At 41.9% G+C, this 19,591-nt stretch overlaps 1 protein-coding gene across 1 annotated transcript in view; it reads right to left on the minus strand.

Annotated features, from left to right (window-relative positions):
* TNFSF11 (TNF superfamily member 11) overlaps positions 1–19,291 on the minus strand; it is a 34,276-nt gene extending 14,985 nt beyond the window's left edge. The window contains exons 1-2 of the mRNA XM_030882117.2: positions 19,058–19,291; positions 11,959–12,126 (exon numbers count right to left, since the gene is read on the minus strand). Of these exons, the coding sequence (XP_030737977.1) occupies positions 11,959–12,126; positions 19,058–19,291 (402 nt within the window). The remainder of the gene's footprint in view (positions 1–11,958; positions 12,127–19,057) is intronic.
* Between the last annotated feature and the right edge of the window lie 300 nt (positions 19,292–19,591).

Consider the following 19,591-nt stretch of genomic DNA (forward strand, 5'->3'; position numbering starts at 1 on the left):
CAGCTCCCGGCCAATCCCCACAGGGGAGGGGGAGGGGAGGGGAGGGGGAGCTAGGAGGGGCCCAGGGTCCAGCAAGTGTCGGGGCTGGGGAGACAGTAGATAAGGCATAAGCCCCCCTAATCCTGAAGGTGAGAGACTTGAATTTGTAACTTTGCCCTCTCGTCCCTAAAATTCTTTATTTCTTACTATGAACTACTGATTTAAAAAATTCTCTCAAAGCCAAAGTCTTCTCCACAGGATTCTATCTCCCCCGCCCTCATGCACCCCACTCTGAGCCCCCTCATCTCTTTGTCTCCTCACTGAATCAGCCACCAACCCACGACCATCTCTGGAAATTCTCAAGAAAGAGCTTTACCAAGAAAAATGTGGACTGGCCTCCTCCTTCCACCCCAAGTACAGTCAGCGAGGGCTCATTTCTACCAGAAAGAAGTCTGCTGATTGGAAAAGACATGTCTTTGCACACACGTCATGTACTCTACCCACCGAAGGGCTAAAGAATACGGTGCCCTTGTTTTCCTAAAGCAGAGTGATGCTTTCCCGGCAGGGCGATGGCTATGCTGGGAATAGAAAATTAGTTTTTATTGTTTAACCTTCATGGTTTAAATGAGGAAGTTTCTGCTCTAGGTAAAGGTCCCTTCGGGTTTTCATAAAGCAGCCCGATGACAGCAATATTAGTCTTCATAAAGAGCCCGATTTTACAGTGTTCTGAGCTAGGGTACTCATTTATGAAGTTTCATCTAAGGGCTTGGCAGGGTAACTGCAGTGGGGAATCTTGGGCTAACCGTGCTATTTACCACGTCTCTGCTCTCTTCTGCCACTTGAAACATAATTATGCCACCTCACGTTGGCAGAACTTCTGACATTCACAAAGCCCTATCTCCTCTGTACAAAGCTGACTCTCACATCGACTCTTCCCCAGTATTTCTGACTGCTACAAATGGATAAAGGGGAACAGAGGTACCAGGCCAGCCACCGTGGACCAGTGAGGCCAGGGAGGGAAGGGGCAGGATGGCCGTGAAGGTCCTCCAGACTCAAAGTCCCTATATGGTGTTCATGCCCCAAAGAGGGAAGACGCTCCCTCTTCAAGAAGCAGGAAAAACACCACACTTGGGAGCGACCTCCACCCCTTGATGAGAATCTTCCAGGCACTGGTAATGTGGCTATAGCTTCCGACAATATTAAACAACCAGCCAACTGATGACACCAAGAGCAGGGATGAGCACAGATCACTCATGTGTTCATTAAACGTGTTCTTTAAACGTTAACTGAGCGCCTACTCACTGTACCTGTCATTGGCTAGAGAAACCGAACATCACATAGTCTCTGTCCTTGGAAAGCTCACATCTGGGTGAGTCAGACCCACACCCGGCTCCTGGGGTCAATGCTATGATGGGGTGAATACAAGAAGCCCTAGGTGTGCACAAAAGGGGCCCCTAACCCCAAAGGTGGGCAGGTGGGCATCATCGGGGGACTCTTTGGGAAGTAATGCCTGAGCTAAATTTTGAAAGACAATTAGAAAACTGTACACAAAGAAGAGCCTGGAATGGCACATAAAGAACATGCGCAAAGACCCATAATTCATCCATCCGTTTCATCCATCCATCCATCCCACAAAGCTCACTGATGGCTGCTAGGGCCAGATGCTCTGCAGGATGCTAAGATGCTGCGTGTCCTGGACGGATATCCTCTCTGCCTTCACTGTGTTTATGGCTGTAGCAGGGGGGCGGGGGTGGGGTGGGGAAGGGCACAGCCAGGTTAGGGAACTTCTAGCACCTTCCTGAGGTGGGTCCACTGAGCACAAGCTGAGGTGGGGTGAGGAGATGGAACCACAAGGTAATGAGCCTGGAGAGGCTGGCGTTGGAAGGCGAGTTCCAGAACACTAAAGGCTTTGTGTTATGTGTTCGGCAGCTCAGACTTTATCCTGATGACTATAGGGGGTCCACCAAAGGATTTCCTTAAGTAGAAAAGTAAGATCTGAATTTGAGAAGTCACTCAGCTGTGGAGAGGATGGACTGGAGGTAATGTGAGTAGGATGGGGTAGGACCTACTCAGTAGGACCACTTGCAGTGGTCCAGATGCAAAATGACAATGGTGACGGTGACACCTGTGTTCAGGTGACAACAGCAGTGACACAGAGTAAAGTATGTGAAGGTTTAGTAAGGAGGTAGAATTCCCAGGACGGGGGTGAGGTGAAAAGCCAATGAGTAAGTGTCTAAGACCATCTTCTGGCTTCTGATTCGGGGTGATGGAGATAATATCATAGTAATTCACCACAAAAGGGTAGATCAGATGAGAAGCAGGTACAGGCACCGAGGAGAAGAGATTCTGAGTTCACCTCAACTTTCTGATGAAGATAAGCCTTACAGTTTATAATTATCAAGATTATTTTTTACTGCTGCTACTGCTGCTATTCCCACCTAGTGTTCTCAAAGGGCAATGACTAAGGACTGGGGTAGCACCCTCGTGATGAGGAAGCTACGAGAGAATGGACCTCTCCAGACCCTGAATCTCAGAAAGTTCAAGCAAACATTTATTGTCAGGTCATCTCAGATACAGACTGTTCTCTGCAACTTCCAAGACCCGTCTTCTCCACACAACACAGGCTGAATCCTACCTCTTAAATATAGTCATTCATTCATCAATGGCTCCCCTGTCCTCCAGTGGCCCTCAACTCTTCTTAGGATGCTTAGAACACCTCTTTGGTCAGTATCCACCCTGAAGCCTTCTTGTAAAGATGGGCCAGCCCTCAGCCCTTCTAAAAAAGGATTTCCCACGTCACAAAGTCTACTCCTAAACAACCAAATCAGAATCTTCGTAACAGATCTGGGAACCTTTTTCTTTCTTTTGTAAATAAGGTCCCCAAGTGATTCTTAAGGTCAAGCAGGTTTGGAAAACGCTGCTCTAGGGCACGCCATTCTCTCCAGTTCCACAGGCTGTACTTCTCCTAGGACGAGCCACTCCTGGTGGAGCAATCCAACCATCCTTTACCAAGTCCCCTCCAACTGAGGACCCTCAGTCTTACTGACTTCTGAGCTCAGATCTTAGCTCAAATCTTAGCTCAAGATCCTCATGCCACATAACGAGATGCTCCTCTTTCAGGAACGTCCTTCTTCTTCTCTGTTTCTTTAAAAATGTCAAGCCAGAATATCTTTCCTTCCACCCTGGAGTACTTCTAGCACGAAGATAAGCCCACCTCTCACAACATCACTCCCTGGTTATTTCCCTCGTGCAGACCCTCCTACCTTTTGCCCTGGGTCTCCCCTGAGATTGAGCGCATCATGGCCAATGGCCCGTTGTTGGGCAAAAGGCAGTAGGTGGCCTTGGTTTTGCAGGAAAATTCTGTGGGTCATACTTTGGCTTTCCCATGAAGGCAGCTTTTATAAATGCTAGATATGATTGGGGTTGATTGAATTGCAGTTCCCAAAACTGTTATGGCAGAGATGAAATCCCATTGGAAAACCACTACATGACTAACATCTTGATTTGGGAACATCAGTGCCCCCAAACCCCAAGTTGCCTTGTGGGTTTACAAGAAACTTTCTTGGGACACATACTCTTATATACAAAAGCAAAGAGATAATGAACGGGGTTTAATTTTTCCCCTTGTTTCTGCTGTGTGTGTATTAACTAAAAAGCAAATGAGAAATAATGGCTATGTTACAACTCCAGTGATTACAATTTCATAAACAGTTAAGATCTACTCAACTTTTAATTGATTTCTTATGTACTTTAGTTTTAAAAATGGGAATAGGCTTCCTGTAATAATTGACATTGGAATTCTAAGGAATCAGCTTTACAGATGAAAAAAACAACCACTCAATCTGATGAACTTTCTGGTTTTAAATTAATGTTCTTGAATCCACAAAACCTACTAAAAACTGGACAAGTGAGAATCAAGGTCTATTCACAGATCACAGATGCATATGACTAAATGAACCTTTGAAAGTTCATCAGAAAGATGCATGCTATTAAACCTACCTTCAAATTTCTCTCTCTTCTGGAATCTAAATAATCTTAAAGTACTTTAACTTTTAGAAAATAAAATCTTGACTGTTCCAATTTTTCATAGACGTGTATATATACAGAATTACCTCTTGTTCATATAGTGAACGCACTTTCCTGCCTTAATAGGGTTTAATGAGTACTGGAGACCACTTATTGTCCCCCTAGAATCCATCCTCTCCTCTCTCCAGTTAGTTATAGGCAACCCCTTTCCTCAAGCTTTGGTGCAAATGGTTGCCCCGCTAGAGACTACAACGTGTAGCCTACTTTGACATGACGTCCATGTGTCATTTTATGAATAAGTTCCAGCCAATAAGATGCTACTAGAAATGACTGACGCCTCAACTTCCAGGTACCGCCTTGACTTTTTCTTTCTCCCTTTCCTCTGTCTGGAGATGACAATGTATGGAGAAACCAATGTGGATCCAGAGATGGAAGGTACCTGTTGAGGATGGAGGTGCCTTCCTGCCAGCCCTGAACTGCCACCTCCAGATTATTGCACACGAGAGAAAAACCTTCTATCTTATTTTGTCCAATGAGTGATGAGTCTCTTTGTTAGGGCAGCACAGACTATATGAAATAACAGTGAATATATGACTGAGGATCAAAGGGCTGTGAATCTTGGGTACATCATTCTTAGTACCAGGAGATAGTTTCATGTATATTGGGAATCCTGCAGGAATTAAGGCCTACTAGGCACTGATTCCCAGGGAATAAAATAAGAATTCCAGGTAAGAATTAACGGTTCAGTGATTATGGCTCTGGTCTTACTCCCCATTTTCCAGTAAATCTTTGGAGGCTCAGAGACTTACTGACTCCAGGAAATGGTTAGTCAAGAATATGCTAACAACATAGCTTCCTGGTAGTCATCATCACCATTGGCTTTTCATAGTCTGGGATGAAATAAGAGAGTTTTACAAAAACATATAAGAAGCCAGAGCTGTGTTTTTGGTTCACATTGTAAACCTGCCTCTATATAGTTTATAAGCTATGAAGAGGCAAATAGACCTGGGGAAAACATGATTAAGGCAAGAAGTCCAGATGAACAGAAATTTCAACAAAAATTAACCTGTAGTATGATGATATGGAGGCATTATTGCTTCAGGCTGTAATATTAATAATTATCAATTATAACATTGGTGAGACATCCAGTAGATGTGAACCGGGCTTATAACATTCTGAGTGGCTTTGTGAGTTGGTCAATGACTCATGTTTATTTAAAAATATGAGTTTACAGAGTTCAAGAAGTCATCAGTCATTTACTTGTTCTTTTCCTTCAATCTTGGGTCTAAATTAGCTGTGATATATTCAGATGTGAGCAAAGTGGCTGCAGTTCCCGTCCTGATGGAACTAACCGCAGGTTCGTTCCAAGATCTCTAGGCATTTCTGATTGTGCAGCTTCTTCAGGGAAAAATTTTTAATGCTCCCAAACGCACATATTTATTTATCTAAGTATTAAATAAAAACGTTCCTGTATAGTAGCTACCTTATAAAATATTCACAAAAATATTTTGAAGCCAATATTAAAATATACAGATACATGTAAATCACCTTGCTTCCTTCCAGCATCCTAGGGAGGTCCCCTTGAAGGCACTGAACACCCCACGTTGGAGAGCAAGGGGATTGGTGTGATTTGTATATTGATCTCTCTCCTCCGTATCACCCTTTCAGATACATTTCAAAGTAAGTTTCAGGAAGTCTTTCACAAACAGGTACCCAATGTGAAATCAACAAGCAGGCATCCTAACATCAAGCAGAGTCACATCCCAGGGCTCAGGATGTATAAATATGTATAAACAGATGGCTTTCCACTGAGACTGGTCGGGAGGTCTGAAGACCAAGTGCTACTCAGGCCTGAGCCCCCCGCACTGCTCCTCAGGCTGGCAGAGGCCAGAGAGGCGGCCAAAGCTGGAGCAAGAATTGCTTTATAAATCGGACACCATATTTGTACTAGTGTTTTCTTTATTGTCATAGACTGTTATGAGAGACTTTGTAAATTGTGGTTGGTAGGGTTGGATCACTAAGAGGCTTTCAGAGTTCTGTGCTGAAGGGAAAAAAAGCCAAGAAAACCCAGCCACAAACAAAAAAGGCAGAAAGAACAGCATTACTTGTCTGACCAAAGACAGGCTGGGTAAACAGCACTTTTTGCACACACAGAATGTGATACTGTGCTTATGTCTAGCATTTGTTACCATGGGATGCGGAGATCTCTCAGTAATGATTGCAGCCACAAAAGTGATTGTGTTTTACGGGTTCACCCAATATCTATATTAGAACTGAAGCTAAGATACAAACCTACTTATGAATGCCTGATACATCCATCCTATTTTTAGCATCAGCAAGAGAAATGAGAAATTTGATTCTTTTGACAAGATGTGTAGACTGTCACCTTAACGAATAATCCTCATCAAAGGATAACACATTTGGCAAATCATTATTTGGCCAAGGTAAGAGAAGGGTAAGTCCTTGGTTAAAGGACAAGTTATAGCAAAGTGCCTAGCACAGTGTGTGCACTGAATAAAACTGCTTGAGTCTAATGATAAGATGAATAACGTGTGTCTCCTTCCTAAAGAGTCTCTTGTCTGGGGGAAGAAATGGCATCTTCTACCTCCAAACACACAATGGTATATTATGACAACTTCTTATTCCTTAAAAAGAATTACCTGTGTGTAATATTGTTACCCATGAGTAACAATCGTATAGCACAACAAAAGCAAATATTAAATTAATGAAATAAAGTTCTACTCATCCTGTGAGTCACACTAGTCTGTTAGTATAATTAAAGCTGTGTGTCTTGGGAATTCCCTGGTGGTCCAGTGTTTAAGACTTCGCCTTCCAGTGCAGATGGTGCGGGTTCATTCCCTGGTCGAGGAGCTAAGATCCCACATGCCTCACGGCCAAAAAACCAAAACATAAAACAGAACAACATTGTAACAAACTCAGTAAAGACTTGAAAAATGGTCCACATCAAAAAATCTAAAATAAAAAAACCAACTGTGTGTCTTGAATAAGAGCAGTTGACTGTTCTTGTCTGCCCACAAATCTTTCTCCTTCTGGCTTCCCAGGCACTGAATCTCTCATACTTAGTGTTACTCATGTGGAATGAGGCACCCTGTCCACAAGCTCCTAAAATAGTGAAAATTCTTTCATTATTGTTCATCAACATCTTTAAGTACAAATTGGCTTATCGTACCCTCTAGACAGTCAGAAAGCTCAAAGGAAATGGGACAATGAACAAGTAAGTTCTGATGGGGGAGTTAGCAGCGGAAAGTTCACCGAGGGAACAGAAGTGTAGGACTGCCAGGGAGCAGCTATTGGCCATGTCTCTCCATCTGGCATTTGTTTTCACTTAGGACGTGAGATAAGGCTATCACTTTAAAAAAAAACAGCAAACAAACTGTCCTAGTCCCATTTTTGAATAACCCAAATTACACTCACTCATTCAAAATAATTTTCTATTATATTAAATTATACACACACATACATTCACACACATAAAATGAGGTCTACTCCAAGGTGTATGTTCTCGTTCATGGAGTACGGCTTTGCATAGTTCCGTCTTTACATTACCCAATCCTATTTTAAATGCCTCTATACAGTTTTCTAGCTTTGTACGTTCCTTGTTAAGCTAATTTTTCAGGCTTTTAAAAAATTATGAATGAAATCTTTCATTCATGTTTTCTAATTATTGTTTGAAATGGGGGCAGCTAGTGATTATTACCTATTAACTATTTTTTTAAATAAATAAATAAATTTATTTATTTATTTTTGGCTGCGTTGGGTCTTTGTTGCTGCGCACGGGCTTCCTCTAGTTGCGGCGAGCTGGGGCTACTCTTCGTCGCTGTGCATGGGCGTCTCATTGCAGTGGCTTCTCTTGTTGCAGAGCACGGGCTCTAGGTGCGCGGGCTTCAGTAGTTGTGGCTCACGGGCTCAGTAGTTGTGGAGCATAGGCTTAGTTGCTCTGCGGCATGAGGGACCTTCCCGGACCCGTGTCCCCTACACTGGCAGGCGGGTTCTTAACCACTGTGCCACTAGGGAAGTCCCTACCTATTAACTTTTACAAACTGATTTACTTTGCTTGTAGCTTTTTAGTTCTTTTGAATTTTCCCAAGTACACAATCATATCACGTGCAGATTCTACCTTCTATATATTTTATTTCATTCTCATGTGTAATTACACCTGCTGGCACATTCTGAACAATGTTAAATGACATGGGGACAGTGGGCATCTTTGGTGTATTCCCGATATTAAGAGAAATGCTCCTGTTTTTCATCATTAGCTAACTTTTAGTTTGAGCTATTTAGGATAACATCAAGAATCCATCCTGTTCTGTTTTCTAATGGATTTTAAACATCAGAAATAACTGCAAAATTTTGTCAGTCACTTCTCAGTGTCCATGAGATGATAACATTTTTCTCCTTTGACCTGTGAAGATGAACCATCCTTGCATTCTCATAGGTAAATGTTAATGGTATCTCTTCTTTTTTTTTTTTTTTTTTTTTTTTTTGCGGTACGCAGGCCTCTCACTGTTGTGGCCTCTCCCGTTGCGGAGCACAGGCTCCGGACGCGCAGGCTCAGTGGCCATGGCTCACGGGCCCAGCCACTCCGCGGCATGTGGGATCTTCCCAGACCGGGGCACGAACCCGTGTCCCTGCATTGGCAGGCAGACTCTCAACCACTGCGCCACCAGGGAAGCCCCTGTTCTTCTTAATATTACTTATTTTCCAAATTATCTTGGCTAATCTTGCATACTTATTCTTCCAGAGGAAACCCAAAGTATAATTTTTAAGAACCAGAACACCATTGAAATTAAAAGTTTATCTCTTTTTCATTGTAAGGATATACAATATGGGTTGATTTAAACAGAAAATTAGGAGACAATCATTTGCCTAACCAGAATTACCTTAATTAGAGGTTCAGCTTTGAACTAACAGATTACCTCTGGTACATGTCAATGTTTATAGATAGACCACTCAGTATTTAGGAGGTGAGATAAAAAACTGACTACTGAAAATGAAACATAAAACAAAAACAATAAAAAATGAATTAGAATTTGTCTTTCTCTGTCTGACTTAACTTCACTAAGTATAATATTCTTTAGGTCCATCCGCGTTGCTGCAAATGGCAATATTTCATTCGTTTTTTTAATATATCACTTACATGTGAAATCTAAAAAACAATACAGAAGAATGTATATGCAAAAACAGAAACAGACTCACAGACAGAAAACAAACTTGTGGTTACCAGAGGGAGAGAGGGAGGGAAGGAGGGACAAATTAGGAGTATGGGATTAACAGATACAAACTACTATACATAAAATAGAATAAGCAACAAGGATTTACTGTACAGCCCAGGGAATTATATCCAACATTTTGTAATAACCTATAATGGAATATAATCTGAAAAAAAACTGAATCACTTTGCTGTATACCTGAAACTAACACAATATTGTAAATCAACTATACTTCAATAAGAAAAGAATAGCAAATTGAGTATTAGATTTCACAATATATAGCTCAGTAGATCCTCTTTTTCCCAATGTAGGTCAGGATTTTTGACGATAATTTTAAATTGAGGGTCTTGAAAATGTTATGTCTTTCTCTCCTCCACTAATACACGATCCTTCAACATATAGCTTAAAATGCCTTAAGAATAGGCTGTTTAATTTCTTACTGTATTAATTAAATTAATTAATTATACATCTTAAATAGACCTAGAAGTTTCCTAAGGATAGTATATAATCAACATGTTTATTGCTGATGGTGATAAAAATGTCACAGTGGTTTTCTGCAACTTGCTTCAGTGTTCTATTGTTTTGTCCTATTGCATGTTCAGAAAAATGATCAAACCTGCTCTATCTAAACTTTTAAAATATGTCTTTGATTAAATCATCAACAATGACAATGAATTAGTAATAATGGTGATAAAAGTAATATACAAACATTTAATGAGTGCATACTATATTTCCAGTACTGTGCTTAGGTCCTTTACGTCTTTTATTTCAAATGAGCCACAGTCCTGCTACAGAGGGATTGTGAGCTCCACTTTTTAAAGATAAGGAAGCCAAAGCGAAGAAATGTTAAGTATTTTCCAAGATCACATTTATTTAATCATAAGTCTATCTGACTTCACATGCCACGATTTTTCCCACAAAATATATATGAATTAAGATGATGTGAGCAGAGGTAAATACAGTATAGTAGCCATTCAATTTCCAATTTCTTTCCATAGTAAAAAATCAGAAGTTACTCATTTTTCTCTTATTTTTAGTAGTTTAATTTTTTGCAAAATCAGAAAAAGAAAATGTTATAGAACTTTAAAAAATGAATTAGACTAGTGGAATTGCTGTTGCTATAGCTCAAAAGTTACAAAGTAAGATAAAAAGATCCAATTTAAATGCACATTTTAAAATATGCATCTACTTCGTAAAGCTAAGCACTTACACACTATAACGAAAATGTAATATTTTTAAGCAATAGCTCTTATAGATATTAGAACGATATGTACTTCCTTGATTCTATGATGTATTTTTTTTATATTTCAGAATCTCTGAAACTGATGCAACAAGAATCTATAATGATCATGTTTAATTCTCCAGTTAAAATTTTTTTCTTTCTTTGTGATGCACGACATAAAGTAAGCTGAAAATTCGTGGTATCTTAGATTTGTTGAAATATAGCATATATCAGTTTTAAGGGTTATACAAAACAGCTTTATCGCCCTACTTCTATGTCCAATACATATCCTGTTTTTAAAAAATGCTATTACTATTTGTGAAACTTTAAAAAAGAAACTAATTCAATTTTAGTTTAGTTTTAAGGCATTTGCGAACTTTAGTATTTACTCTAAGATGATCAGAGATAGCCCAGGGAGTTGCAAACTAGACGTTGGGATGTATGAGTGGATGCAAGAATCCATGCAGATGTGCACGCAAGTATGCAATGTATACAGATGTGCATGCACTGGAGTCACGGGATTCTACCCGGTTCTTGGGGAAAAGTAAAATAATTGCGAGGCTGCAGAATTCTCAAGTGACTTTATCCAGGAAAGTAAAACAGGCAGTTATTACAGGGTTTCTCAGTTGAGGCTGTCGGTGTAGAGAAGTCCTCCGTCTTCTCTGTCCCCATCTCCTCCCTTCTCACCCAGCTCTCCCAGAGAATGAAAAATGGACAGAGAATTTCCATCTCACCCACCACACCAATTCTTGCTCTATGCGCTTTACCCCCTCACTTCGGATGACAACAGTGGACCAGCTATAGTTATTCTCAACAGAGACCTGGATCCACAGATGTGGAATAGAGGTTCCTACCATTGCAAAACCAGATATAAAGGAAGTAGCCAGCAGAGAATCCTGTGAGCTAAAGGAATGTCTTCTAAGGCTGGGAATTCAAACTAGCAAACTGACCCAATGACTACCACAAACCATGTTTGTCCTCTTTCCAAGTGTGAATGTAAATCCCTCCTCCAAAATAAGAGAAGAAAAGAAAGAAAGAAAAGAAAGAAAGAAAGAAAGAAAGAAAGAAAGAAAGAAAGAAAGAAAGAAAGAAAGAAAGAAAGAAAAGAAAGTAAGAAAGAAAGAAAGAAAGAAAGGAAGGATGGAAGAAAGAAAGAAACAAAGAAAGAAAGGGAGAGAGAGGGAGGGAGGGAGGAAGGAAGGAAGGAAGAAAGAAAAAGAAAGAAGGAAAGAAAGAAAGGAAGAAAAGGAAGGAAGGAAGGAAGAAAGAAAGAGAGAGAAAGGAAGGCAAGAAAAGAATATTTGCATGAATGTTGCTGGTCACCAAAACTAACCACTACCAACTTCAAAAGAATTCTGCTAATCCCGCAAAAAATTCTCTTTAGCTCTTTTACAAATTATTAAAATAAAAAAGAACAAAGTCAACAGCACTTAGCCAGTTTTAATTTTCAATATTAGGAGAGTCAGTGAGGGCCCTTGACTTATCTCAGTGTGGACTCACCTTTTGCACAGCTGCTTGAAAGGCCTGTTTAATTCTCTTACACGAATCAGGTACTAATTTTGAGTCTTGGCTCTCCAGAGTTGTGTCTTGCAAATCCGTGTTTTCGTGGAGTTTGAAAATTCTATTAATGCAGTGAGTGTCATCTTCTGATATTCTATTAGGATCCATCTGAGGGGGGGAAAATGTGAGGACGTCAGCGTGGTTATCACTGATCATTCTGTTATCTAATAAAGTGTGACTTAAGGACAAAAGAATTCATTCTTGCAAGAGTCATTATGTCCCCAACAACTAATAGTTAATACAATTACCATCGAGTTGGTGACAAAATTGACTTCTAATTCATTTTTATGAGTAGCTGACTACCATCCACAACACACCTGTACACATGTGATTCATGGGGAAATTATCAAAATCGTCTGACATTGTAAAAGTGCTCACTGAGGGGAGGGGAATCAAAGAAATTACATGCGTTCAGTACAGGCAGAGACAGCCTTTTATCTTTAAGTCCCCCCCCACCCCATGCAGCACGCTATGTGGGATTATGAAGCCCACTTGGATGTCCAAAGCATGAAACCTATATAAATCACGTGAAATGAACATCATGTTCAGCTGCCACGTTTGCCTGGCCTTTTCCCTTAATCAATGTGTGGGTTTTTTGGGGTTTGTTTTGTGGTACGCGGGCCTCTCACTGCTGTGGCCTCTCCCGTTGCGGAGCACAGGCTCCGGACGCGCAGGCTCAGCGGCCATGGCTCATGGGCCTAGCCGCTCCACGGCATGTGGGATCTTCCCGGATCGGGGCACGAACCCGTGTCCCCTGCATCAGCAGGCGGACTCTCAACCACTGCGCCACCAGGGAAGCCCCAATGTGTGTTTTAATCAGCTGAAGAGGGGAGGGAGAAATCCATTTCCTAGCCCCAAAGAAAATCTGAAGCCAGAAGCATTATTTCCCTTTTCGTTGAACCTCTCATCAGTTTTCTTAACCTGGAGTGGTACGTCTGTCAGAGGGGGCCTGAGAATGTGTGTGGTGGTATTTGGTGTGAGCTGGGATGAGGAGGGCTCATGGTGTGAGCAAGCTCTATGGACCCATGCTGAGGGGATGCTAAAATTCTTGTAGTGTACTAGATAGTCCCACCCAAAATATCCCCATTACGTTATTAGCTGGTCCCCTGGTTAAAACAGGTGCCAACGTAAGCATTTCTTCAAGTATTACTCTTTTCTTAAAATTGTCTGCCAGCTCCTCCTGGGGCTCCTACAAGCCTTTGTAGTGGTTGTAACTGCCAAGTACATAGTAGAGGTAATTAGCTACCTGACTGTTTTAATTGGTTTAATTTTTAAGTGGTTTAATTTATTGTCCTCTTCTTTCAAAAAATTCAAGGTGCTTCATGTGCATTTGCTTATGACTAGGTACAGGCTAGATGAAAAAAAGGGACAATTATGTAAGTTTCCAATAACCAAAGCCCAGTCAATTAGTATCAAGTCTCTCGTTCCCTGGTTTAATCATCTTTTTGAAAGTCATCAGAAGATGTGCAGGTTTATTAACCAGCTGTCAGAGGAAGCTAAGAAAGTACCCTATCCATACCTGAGATTCTCAAAATGAAATAACAGCCTTTCAACAAACGTGCACCCGCTAATACAAATTTTATCATTCCACTTTTGCACGGTGTGACTCGGGAAGCAAAACTATTTGCAATCCAAGTTTACTTTTTATTTCTTTAAAATAATTAGTATGAATCAGAATACCTGAGATTTTATATAAGGCAAGTGTTCAATTCCATACTTTTTTTAAAAAGCTCACTTATACCAATAAGTTTCACAAAAAACCAGAGAAGCCTGGACAACTGATACGAAGAGTCGTTGGGTTCAGACCTCAAGAAAGAAGAATCCTGCAAAAGGCCTCAGCTGGCTCACCACCAGCAAGTCACTGAGCTAAAGGAACAGTGTGATATTAGTGGGGAAATGCCTGGGTACCCTAACATCGGTTAAGCTCCAGTCCCGCTGACAGGCTAAGTGTCATCAACAGAAGCAGCAGTACTGGCGACCCTTGCTATGGAAACTAGAGTCCAATCACTTGCAGCGTTACAGGCTCACCCAGAATTTGTTAGAAAGGCAGATGCTCAGGCGCCACCCCAGGCAGTGCCTGTGAATCTGCATTCTAACTGGATCCCAGGTGATTCTGATGCACGTTAAAGTTTGAGAAGTAATGCTTTCAAATACCAAAGATACAAATATCGATTGTCTGCTATTAAAATGTCTCCAAATTTCTTTGGACACCAATTTTAAAAGTTTTTCACAAGTAATACCAATTAGTATTAATACAAAATTACTGAAATGGTCCATAATGGCTAAGGGTTTAATGCAAAGAAATATAATGCAAAGATTTTTGTCTCTTCTCTCTTAAAAATATGTCCATGCCCAGGTCCCACCCTTGGCCAATTTAATCAATATCCCTAAGGGGAGGGGTCAACTGAGTCCCTCTCCCCAAGTGTTTCTAATGTGCAGGTGAGAACCACTGTTTCAGGAAGTCACATTAGCGCTAAAACATATATAAAATGTCACCAATTGTTTTCCAAAATGAAAGTATGGAATAATTAATTTTGATATACTCACTTATTTTGTTTATTTAAGGGTCATATGTTAGAATTTTATTTTTATTACTTTTAAAAATTTATTTTATTGAAGTATAGTTGATTTACAATGTTGTATTAGTTTCTGGTGTACAGAAAAGTGATTCAGTTATACATATATATAACAGTTTGCATCTGCTAATCCCAAACTCCCACTCCATCCCTCTCCAACTCTGTCCACCCTCTTGGCAACCACAAGTCTGTTCTCTATGTCTGAGTCTATTTCTGTTTCATAAATAAGTTCATCTGTGTCATATTTTAGATTCCACATATAAGTGATATCATATGGTATTTTTTTCTCTGACTCACTTCACTTAGTATGATAATCTCTAGGTCCATCCATGTTACTGCAAATAGCATTATTTCATTCTTTTTTATGGCTGAGTAATATTCCACCGTGTATATGTACCACATCTTCTTTATCCATTCATCTGTCAATGGACATTTAGGTTGTTTCCATGTCTTGGCTAATGTGAATAGTGCTGCTATGAACATAGGGTTGCATGTGTCTTAGAAATTTATTTTTAACCTGCAAGCAAATGTCTTTCTTATTCCAGTGCCCTTGCAGCTCTCCTTTCCTGAAGATGGAGACCAGGAGAAAGGGTGGCGTAGAGGTGCAGGGGTGCAGGGCCAGCAACACACACAGGCAAATGATGGCCTCTGCTCCTGTGGTCTCAGCACTGCAGGAGCTGCGGGGCAGGGCGTCGGACTGAGTGGACCGTCCACATTACTCACCGAGCGGCTGGACAAATGTAACCTCTCCCCTAACAACCCATCCCCTGACACAGCAGTCTGGATAGAAAATTTATATGATGGAAAAATTGCACTTTTTAGTCTATTTTAGCTACTAACGAGATCATTTACACATTAAAAATTAGAAGAAGGTATATTTCTAGTGCTGCAAATCATTTGAAAAGCGTTTTCAGTAAATTCAACATGCAAAGCCCTAGGCTGGATGCTGTAAAGAAGGTAGTGAGCAAAATGGGCAGTCCTGACCTTCAAGGAACTTACACTTGACAGAGGAATGAAGAAACTCATCCAAAATTCACAGTAAAAAAAAAAAAAAAAAAAACCACAGTAAACAGTAAATGAATTCATTGTACCTAGAAATGACTGAAAATATTAAGTGAATCTTGAATATCTGATTTAAACTGGACTTCAAAAATACAGTGATCAGACAATGTAGTTCATGTGAAAGGAACTCAATCTTTAAAAAAAACAAACTTCCTTGAAACTTAATCATCTGTAGGGTTAAATGAGGCAGGATGCTAGACATTTGTGCTACTTTGTTTTCTGTTTTTTTCAAGCAGGCAGCCTACACACCTCCACATCAGATTTCCGGTTCTCCTGTTTGGGTAACAAACAGCCCAGGGAGGTTGGTGTGCATATTGGGGGTTTGGCGGAAGGGGTTAAAAGGGGACAGATATTGAGTTTCCTGAAAAGCTTATCTTGTAGCGAAGCTCTAAACTCTGAATATGGTTATATGGACGCTTAAAAAAAAAAGGGCACATAAATTTTAAAAGCAACTTTTTGTAAGGTTTTTCTTTTTCTTTGTAAACCAAAGTATGAATACTATGTGGTAAATATATAGCACAAGCCATATGCTATTTTTTCTTTGGCAAGGTTGGTAGGGGAAAAGCTAATCTACACTGGATCTAGTACTTTTTTTTTTTTTCTTAATCTAGGCACAAGCAATCTACAAACATTCAGGAGACTGATTCACATTTAGCTATTCAAACATGAGTGGAGCAGGGGAAAATTTTTTGTCACTATAATTTTTACATTATTTGGGGGCATTTTTCTAAATGCATGAGGATTTGCGTGGCTCTCCCCTCCCATCTTTAAACAAAAACAATAAAACTGGCTCCTTTTCTTTTCTTTTTTTTTTTTTTTAACTGTTAACTGCAAACATATTACCTGATATTAGATGATTTCATTCTAGTTCAAACACATTCAGAAGCCCCAAGTAGTTGACCCACAAATTTAGTGGAAATCAAAAAACTATCTATTTGGTACCAAGTTCTAATCCAAGGAAGCTGATATAAGTGAAAATGTTAAATCAGTATCAGGTCAAACTGAATCTACTCTCTCAACTAGAACTTTGAAAGAAGGCTTCCAGCATATGTAAAAGTGGAAAGAATTTTAGACTTGTAGAACCTCCAGGTACCCATCACTGAGCTTCAGCAATTACCAGTGCATGGCCAATCTTGTTTCATCTATAAGCAACCACTTCCCTGTTCCCCAGGCTCCCCACCTATTATTTTGCAACGAATTCCAAACATCTTATTTCATTTGTAACTACTTCCGAATGTATCTCTAAATGATTAGGACCCCTTTCAGTATTAACTGTAGATACCGTACTCAGCAAAACGTAACCACATCTAGTGGAGTATCCTCCTATGAAAACATTCCTCCTAATATTACTTCTTAACTGAAGGAGATGACCTTTTAAAAATGTAATACACAGTTGGGTTCAGAGTAATGGTTAATATATATTTGCCTAAGTCTTGGAGAAGCCCAATCTTCATGCCATTTAGGAAAACTGTACCCAGAAATTCGATGACATTAAATTCTCCATCTGAAAATTTTCTATCCATGTGACATCAAGATTGCTAGATGATCATCAGAAAGCTAGAATCCTCAGCCCACCAGGCCATTAATATTGAGAATCCCTACAAAGAAGCTGAACACTTTCTTCAACAGCCCAACAGGTCATTCTTTCCTAAATGGTCACGCCGATTTCCATGGTTCCTGCCAATCTAAGCTGTTTCTGGTCCCTAGAACTCATTCATTCCCTACTGCTCTTTCAGTGCTGAATACTCACTTCACTACCACTGCTATGAAAATGCCATAACCGCAAATTGTTAGAAAAGATAAAAGAGAACGACTGAATCCTCTCTCCCTTTTCTGAATGCTTCTCTCTTACTGGACTAAGAATTTAAAGTCTTTTGCTTATAGGCCCCTTCATTACCTGGCATCATGCAATGCACACAGTATGTGGACATTGTATGTTGAATAAACGATTCTTAATTCATATTCCATACCATTTAAGAGTGTCATGTGCAGTGCAGGCACTCAATATACAGACATTAAATGGTGGGGCGGGGCAGGGGGAGGAGGGGGACAGGACCACATGCTGGATGAGAAAATGGATAAATCACTCATTCTTCGCTACAGCATACTCCAATGAAAGAAAAATGTTTCATCACTTTCATATAGATTTGTGTAATCTATATTGCAAGTAAACCACTTGAAAGTTGTATTTTTAGAAAAACTTCCTCTCAATAGGAAAAGATTATTTTTATTAACATACAAATACAAATTTTCTAAAGCACTGCACGTAGTATGTCTACCTTTTAGTAGATAAACTAGTTCTATAAAATGCAAATTAGTGGATACTGAATATTTAACAAAAAGCCTATGATTACAAGTAATGGAGTTCAAGACCCTGGCACACGTCCAAATCCCATACAGCCCAGGCAATGCCTTGTTCTGATGCGTTCAATTTGGTTTAGTAATCACCTTTGAATCTGAAAACCAATGAAGTCCAAACCCAAGTCTCTTTTCCCATAAAAAAAAAAAATGCACAGTCAGCCCCCCACTTCCTTTGAGAAAGAGTTCACAGCACCAGACAAGAATACTTGAATGAATCCAACCAACTGCACTGCAATTTCCAAGAAAACACAAGAGCATAAACCACCAGTAAGCATAGGGTTACAGATTTACCCCTTCCCTTCTACTATCTCTCTGCCGTTCCTAACCGGCTTCCTCACCTTTGAAAATGTGGTTACTTGCTAGATTGTCGCTAGGCTGTGCCGGGGGACAGAACACCTCCACACACACTTTGCTTCCTTCCTCCGCCCACTTAGTGGGAAGGCACGAGGGCCCTTCTTTCTTCTCTCACTCCGCGCGAGCGGAGCCCGGGTCCTAAGACCAGACTTCTCTGGCCGCGCTATGTCTTTCGGTCCATCTGGCGACTTGGGCATCGCCCCCCGGGGCTCCAGCGGCTGCCGGCAGCGCACGCACTGCGCGGTGCAAAACCAACCAACCCCAGGACCCCAAATCCTCCCGGGGGTGGGTGGGAAGGAAAGGGTCGATTCCCAACGGTAGGCGCTCAATTGTTTTTCCTGAGTGGACCTAAGTTCATTCTTTGCTTCAAGTGGGAGGTGGAAGCAGAGAAAAGTGTGCAGTCGTTTCCCGAAGAGGTGAGCGGCCAATGCGGTCTCGCCGGGGGAAATTCAAACGCACCAGGCCGGGCGAGCTCAGCTTCGGCGCGAGGACCAGAAGCCAGCGCGCCGGGCCCCGCGCCTGGCTGTCCCCCAGCCGGACGCTCCCTTTTTAGGGTCACTTTCCCCTCCCCAGATATGCAAGCTCTGAGGAGTCAAGCCGGGGGACTAGACTCCATCGCCTGCAAAGTGCTGGAGGATGAAGGCGGGTGCGCCCCGCCCGCGCGCCCCTGGGAGGCGAGCACTCACCTGCGCTCGGAAGTAAAGGAACAGGGCGACGCTGCACGCGACCTGGCCCAGCCCCAGCCCCAGCAGGGCCACGAACGTGGAGCGGGAGGCGGCGGCGGAATGGTGCGGGGCGGGCTGCGCGGGCGGCGGCGGCGGGGCGTGCAGGGCGCCCTCGTGCGGGGCGCCGGAGCCGCCGCTGCCCATCTCCTCGGAGGCGCGCAGGTACTTGGTGTAGTCTCGGCTGGCGCGGCGCATGGCGCTCGGCCCGCCTCGCTCCGGCGCTCGCCTCCCTCCGGGGCTGTTCTGCCGGCGGCCAAGTGCAAAGGCAGCGCAGAGCCGGCGCGCGGCCAGGCGGGCCTCGACGTAGGGGCGCTCAGAGCCGGGCGCTGCTCCTGGGGCGCGCGGGCGAGCGAGGAGGGTGCCGGCCGCCCCAACTCTTATAAACCGCTTCGGGAGGGCTGGCCCCGGGAGCCAATCAGCCCCGGCCGAGCCTGCCTCTTCCACTCCCACCCCTGGCTCCCCTTCCTTCCTTTCGCCCTCCCTCCCTTACTCTCT

Source organism: Globicephala melas, chromosome 18 (genome assembly GCF_963455315.2).
Source record: "Globicephala melas chromosome 18, mGloMel1.2, whole genome shotgun sequence".
Taxonomy (NCBI): Eukaryota; Metazoa; Chordata; class Mammalia; order Artiodactyla; family Delphinidae; genus Globicephala; species Globicephala melas.